This window comes from Grampus griseus (genome assembly GCF_964374135.1).
Source record: "Grampus griseus genome assembly, chromosome: 18".
NCBI lineage: Eukaryota > Metazoa > Chordata > Mammalia > Artiodactyla > Delphinidae > Grampus > Grampus griseus.
The window spans coordinates 538,450-553,811 of record NC_139012.1 but is presented as its reverse complement, the minus strand read 5'-3'; the positions used below and the strand labels follow the sequence as shown (position 1 = coordinate 553,811).

The 15,362-nt window shown below is 55.4% G+C and overlaps 1 protein-coding gene across 3 annotated transcripts in view; it reads right to left on the bottom strand.

The window, feature by feature from the left end:
• RASA3 (RAS p21 protein activator 3) overlaps nucleotides 1-15,362 on the bottom strand; it is an 89,051-nt gene that overhangs the window by 35,020 nt on the left and 38,669 nt on the right. For all 3 annotated transcript variants that reach the window (XM_082675957.1, XM_082675958.1, XM_082675959.1), the window contains exon 3: nucleotides 6,512-6,615. In XM_082675957.1, the coding sequence (XP_082532083.1) occupies nucleotides 6,512-6,615 (104 nt within the window). The remainder of the gene's footprint in view (nucleotides 1-6,511; nucleotides 6,616-15,362) is intronic.

Sequence of the window (15,362 nt, the reverse complement as noted above, 5' to 3'; positions counted from 1 at the left end):
CGGGGAACCCAGGTGGCTGAGAGAAGGGTCTCGCCCTGCAGTCTTCATGCCTGGTCTCCAGACCCGACAGGCACACCCACCGGGCACAGACGGGAAGCTGGAAATGAAGCAGGGACACGCCGGCCCGAGCACCACGGGCTGAGCGCGGCAGAGTCGGGTCTGTTTACTCCCCACCATCACCTGCGGCAGCCCCGTCTCCCTGCCCACTGTCCCCGCAGCACCTCAGCACGCTCACCTCCCACCGTCACACAGCCTCGGGAAAGGCCAGCCCCTCTGTCCACTTGCAAGGTGGGCGCAGCACAGCTGGCGTCAAGGGTCAACACGCTGCCCACATCGACCTCGCTGGCTCAGCTCTGGCCACGCAGACCCGTCTGCAGCCAAGTCCTGCCCAGCCACAGGCCTCACAGGGCACCGAGGCCACGGCACGCAGAGCCCGCAGGTGCTGGGCAGGGGCAGAGGACAGAAGACAGAGCGCACAGGCTGCAGAAAGAGGGGCTTCACAGGCATTCAGAGAACCGGAGCTACCGGCCACACAGGCCTCTCTCCAGCCAGCATCAAGTCACAAGGACTAACCCCGGCCCGGCCCAGTCCAGCTCTTCCCACCGCTCCTGGCCTCGGGGGCATCCCGCTGACATCCTGAGGTGGGTGCCGCCACCTCCAACCACCTGTCACCAGGCAGAGCCGCTGGCTTTCTCTCTGCTTGGCTCCTGCAAAACTCCACCCCCTTCCCTGATGGGAATATAATTTTGAGTCTTGCAGGAATAAAGCCACAAGAAAAAAACATTTCTTGGAACTAAATTGGGCAATAATATTCCACTAAAAGGGGATAAAGAAACTTGCAACCTCCACGATTAGTTCAGCTGGATAGGAGGGTTACATCTGAAGTCTGAAATTTTAAGTAATTACAATGTTTTTATGAGTTTTGGTTGGAATAGGAGACACGTATTTAATGCTCATATGACCCCTACAACTCACACATCATCATTATTCTTTATTTTTGGAAGTACTTAATTTTAAACGGGTAATACCAGAACATAGAACAAAGTCTGAAACGTTAGAAAGGATATAAAATACAGCCAAGAATAACTTTCTCTCTCCCCTGCTACTAGGGTCCCACCTCAGGGTCACCTCTGTCACCAGCTGCCAGTCTGTCCTTCTAGAGACCGACCACGTCAAGAACACATGAACATGCACTCTTCACACGTGAGAGGTAGGTGTTCGCACAGGCTGTCCTGGGGAGCACCTGACCTGCAGACCACAATTCCCACTGAAACGTGCCTGATGTGTCATAATCCACAGCTGTCCCCATCGATCTGAGTGACATCAGGTCACTATGCCCCCTGGGCCTCACCCTCTGATGAGGACAGAGGTGGTGTGGCAGCCTTTCCGCCACTAAAAGCCCCGTGTATTACTTCCTCTGGTGGGTGCTGTACCTGCCAGGGTGTGTTCAGAAGAGAGAAGCACGTCAGGTAGTTCAAGAGGCAGCATGTGACGTGGGGAACCAGGTACGGTAGGTCAGAGGGTGCGGGAAGGTGGGCAGCCAGGGGTGACCCCTGCAGGGTGGCGACTAAGGAGGGACAGCCGGATGCCCCCCGCTGCCCGGGCCTGGCAGGGGACAGAGATGTCTTTCTCATTGCGCCTGTTCACCCTGGTGCCCAGCAAGTGCACAGAGGCAAGAGAGAGAAACAAGGGCCTGTAGACTTGAAGTGAAGAAATAAGTCTTTATTCACAGAATCTATAGGAAAAGCTACAAGAAAAGCTGGCAGAGTAGGTGTGTCTAGAATAAAGGTCAATACATAAAATCAATTGTATTTGTACACACGAGCAATGACGATGGAAGCTGAAACTGAAAAGATACCAACAGCACATCCACAAAATCATGCTTTTACGCCTTCAGCTTGTGGTGTACTAGCCCAGAAGTCTTTGTCTACTCTACCAAAATCATAAAATACAGGGACAAATTGTATGTACACACACACACACACACACACACACACACACGTGTGTGTGCTGAAAACACGTCACAAAACCCTGATGAGAGAAATTAAAGACCCAAGTACGTGGAGAGACAAGCCACGCTGGAGGGTCTGAAGACTCAGTTTCGTTAAGATGCTAATTCTCCCCAAACTAATCTATAGATCAGTGTAATCTCAGTCATTTTGGAAACTGAGAAGATGCCTGAAGATGTAAATGACAATTCAAAGGACCTAGAATGGCAAAGCAAGTTTGGAAAAGAATAAAGTTGGTGAGCTCACACGACTGACTTAAGACTTGCTGTGAAGATACAGGAATTGAGACAGTTTGGTGTCGGTGCGAGGAGAGGAATACAGGTCAGTGGAACAGAACACAGAAGCCATAGATAGACCCGTGCCTATGAAGTCAGTTGACTTTCAAAAGGTGCTAAAGTAATTCAACTGGACACCTGCAGGGAGAAGAACGAAGCCTGTCATATGTAAAATTCACTGGAAGTGGATGGCAACCCTGTGGTGGGCAAAGATTTCTTAGACATGACACCAAAAATACAAACCATAAAAGAAAAAAATGGGGGGCTTCCCTGGTGGCACAGTGGTTGAGAGTCCGCCTGCCGATGCGGGGGACGCGGGTTCGTGCCCCGGTCCAGGAGGATCCCACGTGCCGCGGAGCGGCTGGGCCCGTGAGCCATGGCCGCTGAGCCTGCGCGTCCGGAGCCTGTGCTGCGCAACGGGAGAGGCCACAGCAGTGAGAGGTCCGCGTACCGCAAAAAAAAAAAAAAAAGTTTGATGAATTGGACTTCATCAAAATTAAAAACTTCTGCTCTTCAAAAGACACTCATAAGAAAATGAAAAGACGAGCCACAAGCTAGAAGAAAATATTTGCAAAACATACATCTGATAAAGGACTTGTATCCAGAATATATTTTAAAAACTTCAAAAACTCAATAAGAAAATCCAATTAAATGGGCAGAAGATTTGAATGATTTACCAAAGAAGAGATACAGATGGTAAACAAACACATGAAAAGGTGCCCAACATCGTTCTTCATCATGAAAAAGCAGTAAAGCTACAATAAAACACTGCACACATATTAGAAGGGCAAAAATGAATCAAAAATAAAAGTTGATGATACAAGTGCCGGAGAGAATTCAAAATGCTGCACTCAGGAAAGCAGCTTGTCAGTTTCTAATAAAGGTAAACACACTGCAGGGGAGGAAAACTTTTTCCTTCTACTCTTTTAGGTTCTCTGGACAAAGAGAACTGTAACAAAAGAAAGATTAACAAGAGAAAAACAAACAGAAGTTTATCAACATGTGTATCTCAGATATACGTGGGGGAAACTCGGTGATGAGTATCGCAAGGCGGTGGCTGGACCTCGTAGCATCTTAACCTAAAACCACCACCACCAATTTTCAGAGAAGTGACAAGACCAAGGAAAGGACTCTGAGTTTCAAGGAAGGTAAATGTAGGTGGGAACCAATGGCCCGGAAGGCTCGTTGTGTGGCTTCCTCGATGTAGCCTCTGGGCCGCCAAGGGTCTAGGGTCATCTCGGATTTGGACGAATTTATGTTCTGCTTCTAGGGTAGAGAGATTTCCTTGTGTCTGCTTCTTCCCAGCTGCCTGCAGCTCAAACAAATCGTTATGCCACGGTGGCCTATTTGGGATGGCAAATTCTGCCGTCCTTTAAAACCTACAGTACACCCCAGCAATCTCATTCTTAGGTATTTTCTAAGAGAAATAAACACATCTGCCAACACAGAGACCTAGGCAAGAATGCTTACGGCAGCTTTGCTCACGATCACTAAAAGCAGGACACAACCCCGCCTCCGTCGAATGACGAGCGCGCCCGCAGTGGGCAGTGGGCGCACTGTGCAAATTACACCTCGATGACCCTGGCTTATCAACAAAAGGATCACGGTCTCACTTCACACCCCCACCCTTCAATAGAGAACCTGCAGGAAGCCCCTGCCAGCGGGGCTGGACGGACCAAGCGGGGAGATGCTGGGATGACAGGCCCACAGCCGGAGTGGGGCAGAGGGGGAGGCCTGGCTGGGCCCCCAGAGCCCCAGCAGCCCACGCCCCGCACTGGAAGTGGAGCCGGTGGCCCTGAGCCAGCACTGCCTCGACCACACCCGCACTGCACCGCCACACCCTCCCTGGGACAAACCCCACCCCTGGACTCGGCCCGGGGGGGCCCACGCGCTGCTGCACCCGGAGAACCTGGCGCGGCGCCGTCAGATCACATGGCAGACGTGAGAAGCCGGTGACACTACGCTCGTTTCCGCGACACAAATTTATACCCTAGAACTTGGTTTCTCATCCTGGTAACAACATAATTGCTAGTCATAACTTCAAATTATCCTTGGAGATCCAGACAGCCTCTTATTTTTACGGCTGTGAGAACAATGTTGGAAACATCTAAATCTGGCTGCACCCTGCCACATCCCCATTTTAAAGCCACCAGGAATTGCTAAACCATGGTTCTGCTGGTTCCGCTGGTTCTCTTTAAAAACAGCAGGCGCCTTAAACAGAATGATTGATAAACATCTTATTTGGTCTTTATGAGCGGAAATAACACCAAACCAGCTAGATCAGGTTCTCTGATTCAAATGGGCAGATATTTTAAAATTTCTTTTTCCTTAGGATTACCACTCAAAGAAGCTCCCGTGTAGCTCCAGGGATTAGTCAAACTCCTCTTCATTCTGGTATAATCTGAGCCAACTGCCCTGGTGGTACTGCATCTCCCTGTGGGTCGCACCTGTCGCCCAGGTGAGCTCCATCAAGTAACGTGTAAACTTCCGACACGCCACTCTGCCCCTCTCCTTTCCTCCTCGAACAAACCTTGGTGCACCCAGCAGGCGCTAGACGGAGACACCCCCGGGCTCTGCTCCGACAGCCCCAGGCCACAGGAAGTACGGGCCAGTGGACACAAAAGAAATGCTCCCATAGGCGACGGTGAGGATAACACACACCGAGGGGCAGCCTCCAGCTGACCGGGGTCTCGGGCCGACAGCGGCAGCCACGCGGGCATCGGAGAAGGGCCTGAGGTGGGCGTCAGGCTGCGAGGCACCGGGAGAGGGGCTGGGAGGGCCAGAGCCTATGTCTGGGCTGGAGGAGGAATCCCCGGAGCGTGACGCCAAGCTAAGGTTCGGGCGCCATCCTGAGGGCAAAGCGGGCAGGCCCGCAGGCCCAGCACAGAAGTGGCCCCGCAAACGCGAACATCCTCGCTTCAGAGGTAAAGGGCTGCTGAGGGGCCCCATCACGGCTCCATCTTAAATGAAGTCAAGTGTGAATTATCTGAGTTGCTGTGTCATCTAGGCCGTGTACTTCCTGAACAAACTGGTGATTTCTACGTAAAACACAGCAGTCTCCAAGAACGCTATTTGTTGGAAATGCAGACCCTGGGCCCTGCCCCAGACCCAATACCCAGCATCTGCATTTTGACGAGTGTGGGAAGCTCTGATCCATGTGCTGGAAACACTGCCAGATGCTTCTTCAAAGGACCTCAGCTCCAGAGCTGCCTTCAGACTTTTTTTTTTTCTTTTTTTTCTGGCGATACGCGGGCCTCTCTGCTGTGGCCTCTCCTGTTGCGGAGCACAGGCTCCGGACGCGCAGGCTCTGCGGCCATGGCTCATGGGCCCAGCCGCTCCGCGGCATGTGGGATCCTCCTGGACCGGGGCACGAACTTGCGTCCCCTGCATCGGCAGGCGGACTCTCAACCACTGCGCCACCAGGGAAGCCCCAGACGTTTTTTTTTTTTTGAGGGCTGCTGGCCTGGGCGCAAACACCCCTGACCAGTCACGTATGGGCAGCGAGTGGAGCTGGTCAGACGCCCCAGGAGCGGGCGGGAGACTGCAGTGTCACGGGCCCGCCAGATTCAACTGCTCTGTCCAGGAGCAAAGCACCGAGCCGCCTCCTGCCAGGAGCAGCCGGGCCAGTGACGATCAGCTGGGGTCCCATGGCCACAGCTGAGCCCACGTTGGGCAGCTCGGGTCTAATTCTGGTACCACGGGGAGCTGACAGGTTTCCCGGGACAGAGGCGGCCACCAAACGGGCGGCTCTGGGCTCCACGTTCAAGGTGGGTCTCACTCTCTCCAGGACGCTGGTGCCTCTGGGACCCTCAATACCTGAGACCCCCAGTACCTCTGACAGCATCCCAGTGCCTCTGAGAGCCCCTAATACTTATGAGTGCACCCCAATACCATCCCAGTCCCCCATACATGGGTGCTGGGTTCAGGGATGGGCAAGGTCTGGGGTGGTGGGATGGTTGGAGAAGGCTTCGGGAGTCGTTTGGGGGGACGCCACTCTCGCCTTGAAGGATGGTTTGCCTTTGCCACGTGTCCCCGTGTCCCCGTGTGAGCTCGTGGTGTGTCGCCCCAGAACACAGTGACAGGGCAGCTCCGGGACGGCCAGCAAGGGCAGGCGAGATGCTGGTGTGGCTCACCGGCTCAGACGGCGTGCCCGGGAGTTCTGCCAGAATGAGCCCCGCTCAGAAGAGGCGGAGAAAATGAAGAAAACCCTGGTCGGTCGGTACCTACCTATGATTGAATCCCTCCGGAAAACGTCTCTATCGAAAATGTAAAAGGACAGGTGACGGAAACTCCGCGGAATCTCGCAGTAGAAGTCCTCTCCGTAGAAGGGGCTGGACACAGACAGAAGGGGCACCGTTAGATTCTACGAGGCGGCGTCCCCTGCCCTGGGGGCAATCAGTCCTGGGGGGATCCGTCCTAGGGGGATCCGTCCTGGGGGGATCAGTCCTGGGGGGATCGGTCCTGGGGGGATCGGCCCTGGGGGGATCAGTCCTGAGGGGATCGGTCCTGAGGGGGGGGATCGGTCCTGGGGGGATCGGTCCTGGGGGGATCCGTCCTGGGGCGGGGATCAGTCCTGTGGGGAATCAGACCTGAGGCGGGGGTCAGTCCTGGGGGGTGATCAGTCCTGAGGGTGGTTCAGTCCTGGGGGGTCAGTCCTGGGGGGAATCAGTCCTGAGGGGGGACTCAGTCCTGGGGTGGGGATCAGTCCTGTGGGGTGGTCAGTCCTGGGGGGGGGATCAGTCCTGAGGGGGGGTCAGTCCTGGGGGGTGATCAGTCCTGAGGGGGGGTCAGTCCTGGGGGGGTGATCAGTCCTGAGGGGGGGTCAGTCCTGGGGGGTCATCAGTCCTGAGGGGGGTCAGTCCTGGGGGCGATCCGTCCTGTGGGGAATCAGTCCTGTGGGGATCATTCTTTAGGGGGGGTCAGTCCTGGGGGGTCAGTCCTGGGGGGTCATCAGTCCTGAGGGGGGGTCAGTCCTGGGGGGGGCCGGCTTCCAAGCGCCTGCCTCAGGCATGCACCTGTGACCTCACGTGGGGGACACGAAATTGGGAGCTGGTGGTCTCGGCGGGCCGAGGGAGGCGGGCGGGGGGGCGGAGGGAGGCGATGGCAGAGCCTCCCCTCGGGAGGGGGACGAGCCCACCTGTGGTGCTGCCGTCAGAAGCACCCAACAGGTATCGCTTGTTTTACTGACCAGCTCAGATCCAGAGCAGGAAGAGGGACCGCGCTGGCCTGAGGTCCAGGCGTGCAGAGAAGGCAGCTGCTCTCCCCCCGCCATGTCCTGGGGGCCAGAGCCCAGAAGGCACGTCCCCCAGGAGTCAGAGCTGTGGCCGAGGCCTCGCGAGAAGGCGCACGTGTACGGCAGGTGTTTCCAGGGCTGCCCCCGAGACGGCCACACACGCGAGTCCTGACTCCAGTGTCCCTGCCCACGGCCTGGCCCCCATCCCGGCTTTATCTCGGGGGACTGTCCCCACTCTCGGCTGCAAATCAGGATCACCTGGAGAGGTTTCTAGAAAACACACTGCCCAGGCCCCACTCAGAGGACCCTCTTCATGGGTGGCTCACAGGGTAGCACCTTCAGTCCCACACCTGCCACCTCCTGACACAGAGCCGTGACACCAGCCGGTTACACATGGGGGACACAAATCTCACCCCCGGCCCCTGGAGGCACAGGAGCCCCGGGACAGGGCCCGGGACAAGTGCACCCAGAATGCACTTTCCCAGGTGAGGACGTGCAGAAACTGAGCTGCTCGTAGGAATGTAAAACGGGGCCATCTCTCTTCCAAAACGGTAAACCCGGAGTAACCATTATAGCCCAACAGCCCACCCCCAGGGGTATGTCCGGGAGCAATGAAAACACATCCACACAAAAACCGGTACGTGCAAGGTTACAGCAGAAACAACCCAAGCGTCCATCAACAGAGGGCGGACACACCGAACGGAGCCCCTGACCCACTGGCGCCTTCAGCTCTGACGCTGAGGCTCAACGAGAGAAGCCAACGCAAGTGGCCACACAGGGTGCCGTTCCCTGTACGTGAAATGACCAGAACTGGCTCATCTGTGGAGACAAAGTGGATTCCTGGTGGCCAGGGGCTGGGGAGCAGGGGAAGGGAATGGCTTTCTCTTTAGGGAGATGAAAATGTTCTAACAGTGACTGTGGTGATGGCCACACAACTCTGAATATAATAAAAACCACAGAACCGCACATCTTAAATGGGTAAATTATATGCTATGTGAATTATATCTCAGCGAAGCTATTTTTCGAAACCCAAAAATTTAAAAAATACATAAAGATGTCAGCACGTGAGTAACAGAATTAACATCCTAGGGTATATCATGCTTAAGGTTTTTTTCTCTAAAGATACATGGATATAGAATAAAAATAAAGACATGTTTTTAAATAAAAGTGGGGCCACATTCTTCAACCTGATACACAGTCGGCTTCTTCCTTTAACATGAGGCCATGGACCACTTCCCAGGTAAGTAAAGGCCAAACGGCACCTGAGGTCTGAGTGACCACAACCGCAGGCCTCACACCTTCCAACACGCGGACAGCAAGTCCTCCCCCACGTCCACCACCGGGAGCGTCCCTAGCCCTGGTGTCCTCAGGACAGTCCCCGAGGTGGCCTGCTTGGTGGGAGGGCGTCCTCCATCCTGGGCTCTGGGACCACGGACCTTCCAGGAAGGTCTCCATCAATGTTTACAAACTCTGCTAAGCTGGTGACCAACACTACTGCTTTCATTTGAACAGTCCGCGTCATTGGTGAGGCTGAATGTCTGTCGTGTGTGTGTGTGCGCACTTTTTGTTTCGTTTTGTGCTGAAATATCTGGCTCACTTTCTGTCAAATGACCACCTTTTCACACGCTTTTCAAGTTCAGGATACTAATCCACGGAGAACTTCTAAATTTATGTCGCAAAGTAAAAGACAAGTACCTGACGCCCAACATACAAGGAATATGTTTGTCGTCCACGAACAGGGACAGGCAGGCGACCCGGCTGTCCCCACCAGAAGCCCAGGGGGTCCCTGCACAAAGGCCTCCTCAGCCCAATCGTGGCATCTCTCAGGTCGGGGCTGGCATCAGCAGGGCCCACAGGGGCGTGAGGGAGCAGGGCAGACATCCTGGGGGTGGGACAGGCGTGCCCCCTGGTGCCCGCGTGCAGCCAGGCCACCCCCTTCTTGGTCGATGGGAAAGCCTGCAGTGTTTCTTCAAGGGGGCAGAGTTGGAAGCATATTTCCAAAAGAAAAGGAAGCTGTGGGTGGTGGGGAGTGGGGTGAGGTCCCCCCACATGCCTGCAACACAGACTCTCCTTTCTGGGGCACTGAGAGGGGCTGCACAACCCCAGCTCCCCCAGCTGGCGCCTCTGCCTGGGCATCTCTGCACACAGCTCAGCAGCAGCAGAGGCAGGACTCATGCCCTGCACGGTTGCAGGCTTGTCCAGGGAAAGGGAAAATGCCACCCAAAGGACTGGACGGCCTTAACTACCACTATCTGACAAGGGAATTAAAACGCGGCCTCTGGCGTCTGAGGCCGGCCAGAGCGCTTTCCTCGCTAATTACAGGGAGAAGTTTAAATGCAGTTTCACAGAATTGGGAAAAGAGAAAAAGCCTCCGACAGGAAGCTGTTGGCCTCTGGCTCCGCGAGCCCAGATGTGCAGCGGAGAGGTCCCGGCAGGGCGCCCCCCGCAGGACCGCAGAGTCCTTCCCCGGCCCCCCAGAGCCCGGCTGGCACTGCCCTGCCCCCGCCGCGGCCAGACGCGAGGTTCTCCCCGGTTTCGCGCTGTGTGCTGTGTCCTATGTTGCAAACACCAGCATCTGTTTCCCAGCATCTGGGGGAGGGGAGCGCGGGAGCCACGGGGACAGAGGGGAGCCTCCCCGCAAGCCCCGGATGCGCCACAGGGCAGCCCTGGCGGAGCCCAGGTGCCCAGAAGCGGGGACCCGGGGCCCACGCCGAGGCCCAGAGAGAGCTGGAAGCCAGGCAGGCAGGGCCCGTTCTCCAAAAAGGGTGCCGGCCGGCTCTGAACAGCTCTGCGTTTGGCTAATAAACGTGCAGGTGGTTAAACCATTCACTAAAACCTGGATTAAAATTCATGAGACCAAATACTGTATTCAGACGTCCACAGAAGAGTCGGGAAGGGAGGGGACTCGTGCAGCCTGCACCCCGCACGGGCTGGTGCTCGCGGGACCCCGGCACCGGGAGGGCCCGCGCCCGAGGCGCGAACCGCCCATGGCGCCCAGAAGCAGGAGGAACCCTGTCTGGTGTCTCCCTCACTTCCTCTAAATGACGATTTTAAAGCAGCGCGGCCCTCGGCACCCGAGAGCCTGTCTCTGAGGCTCCGATAAGCTACTGCAGCTCACTGGGAGGCCAGGTGCTCAGCTGAAGCCTCCCCCCAAGTCGTGGGTCACGGCCTGAACACGGGGAGGGGCGGCTCCCAGGAGAGAAAGGCGCTCCGTCCACGTGAAGGACGGATGGAGAAACGAGGGCCTGCCCCCAGCTTCATGCAGATGTGGACGGAGGGATGCAGCTGACCCTCCCGGGGAAGGAGCCTTGAAGGTCAGATCACAGTTTCCTCCAACTGCTGGGGAAGAAGCACCCCACCTGGACCCCACCTGGGCCAGTCTTGGCCCGCAGGACAAGGCTGGATCACAGGACACGAGGGCACCCAGGGCGCCCGCCTACAGGGCCAGCCACACGCTCTTCCAGAAGCACAGCCGGATGTCTGTGCCGGAGCCCGGCCTCATGGGTGACCTGCAGCCCGTTGTCCTGGCCTAAGCAGCCCAAGGCGGACGGCCATGTGGCCTTGGCGGGTTCCTCACTTCTTCCAGACTCAGTTTCCCCATCTGCTCACATGGGGTGCACCCCACACGGGACTCCCACATGCAGCCCCTCCCCTCCCTGCACCCTCCCCAGAGAAATCACGTGTCCTCACCAAAAACTCACACCCAGACTGTCCTTTTAAGGCCTGGCCACGCTTCTTAAGGTAACTGAAGCCCCCGGACTCCAGAACCTTCAGAAAGGCCCCAAGGGAAGGAGGGTGTCAGGGAGAAGCCTGGAGGCGTGAGGGGGCCGGCAGCCTGGGGAGCTTTTGGGGACCCCAGAGGAACCCATTAACCACAGTATTCTGACACCCAAACTGCCCAGCCCACAGCTCCACGGGGACTGACTGTCTACTCAGGGAGAGTGGACAGGGTGGGCCCAGGGTCTCTCCCTGCAGGGTGGTCTCTCCCTGCAGGGTCCCAGCCTTACCTGGGCCTGGGCACGGCGGTCAGTTGGGCATCTGGGAAGCCCTGTGAGAAGCCCCACATCCTGAGATTCAGGGGCTCAGTGAGGACTGGAGCCCGACGTCGGGGGGATGCTCTGAGCTGAAGGCCCACCCTGGACCAGAGAGCTCCCCAGGACCGGGGGGAAGGGTCCCCGCCTGGAGCTCCCCAGGACCGAGGGGAAGGGTCCCCACCTGGAGCTCCCCAGGACCGAGGGGAAGGGTCCCCACCTGGAGCTCCCCAGGACCGGGGGGAAGGGTCCCTGCCTGGAGCTCCCCAGAACCGGGGGGAAGGGTCCCCGCCTGGAGCTCCCCAGGACCGGGGGGGAAGGGTCCACGCCTGGACTTCCCCAGGACCGAGGGGAAGGGTCCCCGCCTGGAGCTCCCCAGGACCGGGGTGGGGGAAGGGTCCCCACCTGGAGCTCCACAGGACTGGGGGGGTGGAAGGGTCCCGCCTGGAGCTCCCCAGAACTGGGGGGAAGGGTCCCCGCCTGGAGCTCCCCAGGACCGGTGGGGCGAAGGGTGGTGTGGAACGTCTGGGCCTGAGACCTGCATTTATGTCAAAAAGACTTCCTTTTTAAGCTTTAACTTGAGAAATTAGAGAGAAAAGAAACATAAGGAGAGATGATGCTATCTGTACAGTCTCATAATCTCAAAGTTGGTGTTTTCTAGTCAACAACTTGGTTTTCATTAAGAACATCTGAGAAAATGACGTCTTTCGTCCCAAACCACAGACTCCCTCTTGTGCTGTCACACCCTAACCCCAAACAACTTCTCCCTCCCAGAGACGAAGACCGCGGAGGCCACCACACAAAGCTCTATTTTCTGAGCAATTTGCATCTCTCGGAGGAACAGAGAGACCCTCTCAAGTCACTGACCCACAGGCTCCTTCTGTTCCAAACCGGAAGCTCGCGCCCACCCGCAGGGGAACAGCCTTTCATTCGGGAAAATTCTTGGCGAGAATGACGGGATTAGAGATTCTGTAATGACACCCAAATCGATAAGCGTGGTGATGAGCTAGCTCCTTCCTCACTGTGCTCTAGAAAGCGGTTATTTTACTAACTTGTAATGTTACGTAAAATACAAAAACAAACAAACAAAAAACCTACCAACAAAAGAACAAAAATACTGCCCATAATCCCACTACCCAGAAAAAATAACCACATTGGCGTTTAAGTCCTCACGTGCCAGACCATTTTTAGAGCTATGCCAGTTTTTTAAACAAAAAGGAATCTTACTGTGAACACAACTTTCTAACTTGCCTTTATCGCTTGACAGACACAACCAAACTCTGCGGGAGGCAAGGAGGCACAGTCGCGGGGTCAGGGCCGTCTGGTCCAGAGGCCCACGGGGGCGGGAGGGAGGGGCTTCTGGGCTGGATATGGGGGGGCGGGCGTCCAGGCAGGAGGCTCAGCACAGCCTCAACAGAGCTGCCCTGGGGGAAAGTGAGGGTCAGAGTAGGAGCCACTTCCTGTCTGTCGAGGGGAGAGGCGGGCAATGTCATCCTCAAAATAATCACTTACATGGACAAAAGGAAATGAAAAACTAGCACTTCATGGGATACGCCTGCAAACGATTGGGCCAACCCAGCTCCTAAGAGTTCCTTTTTTTAACTGTAGCACGAACGTGCTCCCTTTACTGGATAGGACGGTGGTTTTCTCCACAGGCAGCCTTCAGCTCCGCTTTGCCCTCCCGGGGACCCCAGGATGCCCTCCGCAGATGCACTGTGGCCCCAGGCAGGCAGCTAACCCGCCCGGACCCAGACAACACAGTTTCATAGAGCCTTTCTGTTTAAATAAATGGTAAAGAAATGATGACTTGCCATTTAAATGATTAAAAATTATAGCTGTAAAAAGTTAAATGTGAACACCGTCCACTTGCACCATCAGGAAGATACCGTTCTCAGGAGGACAGAACTTTCCCCGAATCACCGTCCTGGAGGAGAGACGGCCCGGAAAAGCCTCCTTCTCCCCGAAGGGTCTGACCAGGGGGGTTCCCCCAGTAAATTTGCAACAGCAGTCCCCTCTCAGTGCCCACTGTCCCACACCAGACATGCAGGAAAGGAAGGCAGGGACGGTGACACCTGCTCACGGGTGAGCGGCGTTCTGCAGACCCAGGGCGTGGGGACACCCACAGAGCCAGGCCGCAGCCCGATTCCTGGACCCCCTTCCCCTGGAGAAAGGAGGGAAGGGGGTGTGTGTCCTCCCTCTCACCCTCACGCTCCATCTGCACTCCAGCCTGAGGGAGGACAGACCACGCTGGGTGGCACTGACCCTCTGTGGCCACCGAGGCCCCTCTGGCTACGAGCCCCAGACAGGGCACCAGGTCCTGCCGGCTCCCTCAGGTCCAGAGATCAGACGTAGGCTCTTTGTTTCCTACAGCAACGTTGCCAAACAGATGGTCAACCCTCACAGGCGATGCTGAGCCTGGAGGACGATGCGGGAGTTAGGGCCATAACACAGCAAGGCGTGCAGCTGCTCTGTGCGGGCAACACTGAACCCTAACGGCTGCCGGTGCCGGTGGCCTGTCCAGGGCGCAGTGCCCTCCTTGTCACCCAGGCATGCCCCCTTCCCTCCACCCTCGCAGCTGCCATCTGGGTCTGGGTCTTGTGCCACTGGGCTCTGCCCCCCAGGTTCGGCCCCTCAAGAACTGAGCTGCATTTAAGACACCACCTCCTGTGACCTCCACCCGTGGTCTCTGGCCTTAGGAATTCCCACAGGACGTGTTCAGACATCCCTCTACCTTCTGTGTCTCTAAACCTCTCTCACACTTTCCATTCCTTTGTGTCTCTGGGGTAGACTTCGGGTTTTTTTTAAGATTTTTTTTGATGTGGACCATTTTTAAAATCTTTATTGAATTTGTTACAATATTGCTTCTGTTTTATGTTTTGGTTTTATGGCCACGAGGCATGTGGGATCTTAACTCCCTGACCAGGGATTGAACCTGCACCTCCTGCATTGGAAGGCAAAGTCTTAACCACTGGACCACCAGGGAAGTCCCTCTGGGGTATATTTCAAATGTACCTTCCACTTTACCAATTTTCCTTTCAGCTATGTCTAATCAACTATTTAGTTCATTCACTGAGTTTTTCATCTAAATTCTTGTGATCTGCACTTTTAGAAATTCTGTTAGATTCTTTTTCAAATTGGTGCAGGCATTCTTCATCGTTCCTTATCCTGCTCATGTTTTCAATCTTGTCTCATTACTTTTAAGTTCACTAAACTTTGTTAGCTGACATTCTGCAAACACTGCAGGCCTGATTCTGCTGTCTGTTGTTTCTCTTGGAAAATGCACACGACGCTTTATTTCTGTGTTCTCTGTGCATTTTCTCCTCTGAGCTCAAGCTCCCTGAAACGTTATACTGGAGAATCCTGAGACCTAGATTGAAGGAGAGGAGTGGATTTGCTTTCGACTGCCCTGTCACTGCCTCAGCAGGAGGTACAAACTACCAACCCAAGACTGCATTAACGTGTGTGTATGGATTGTGGTTTCTGCACCACGGATGTGGTGCGGACTCAGGCTACACACTCCAAGAGCCAGCCTGTGATTTCAAGTACTCAGCACCAAGTGGACGCACAATTTCCTCGCTCACTTCTTTTATGCAGCAGGTTATTTGCTTTTGCCCTTACACTGCAGAGTCAAGGTCTGGGGCGACCAGCTGGCCCCTCACCAGTATAAATAGGGGTTTTGCCTCAATACTAAATGGTCACATACACCCATATTTTTAAATCATTTTTAAAATTAAAGTATAGTTAATTTACAATGTGTATTAGTTTCAGGTGTACAGCAAAGTGATCCAGGAATATATATTCAGAATATATATAT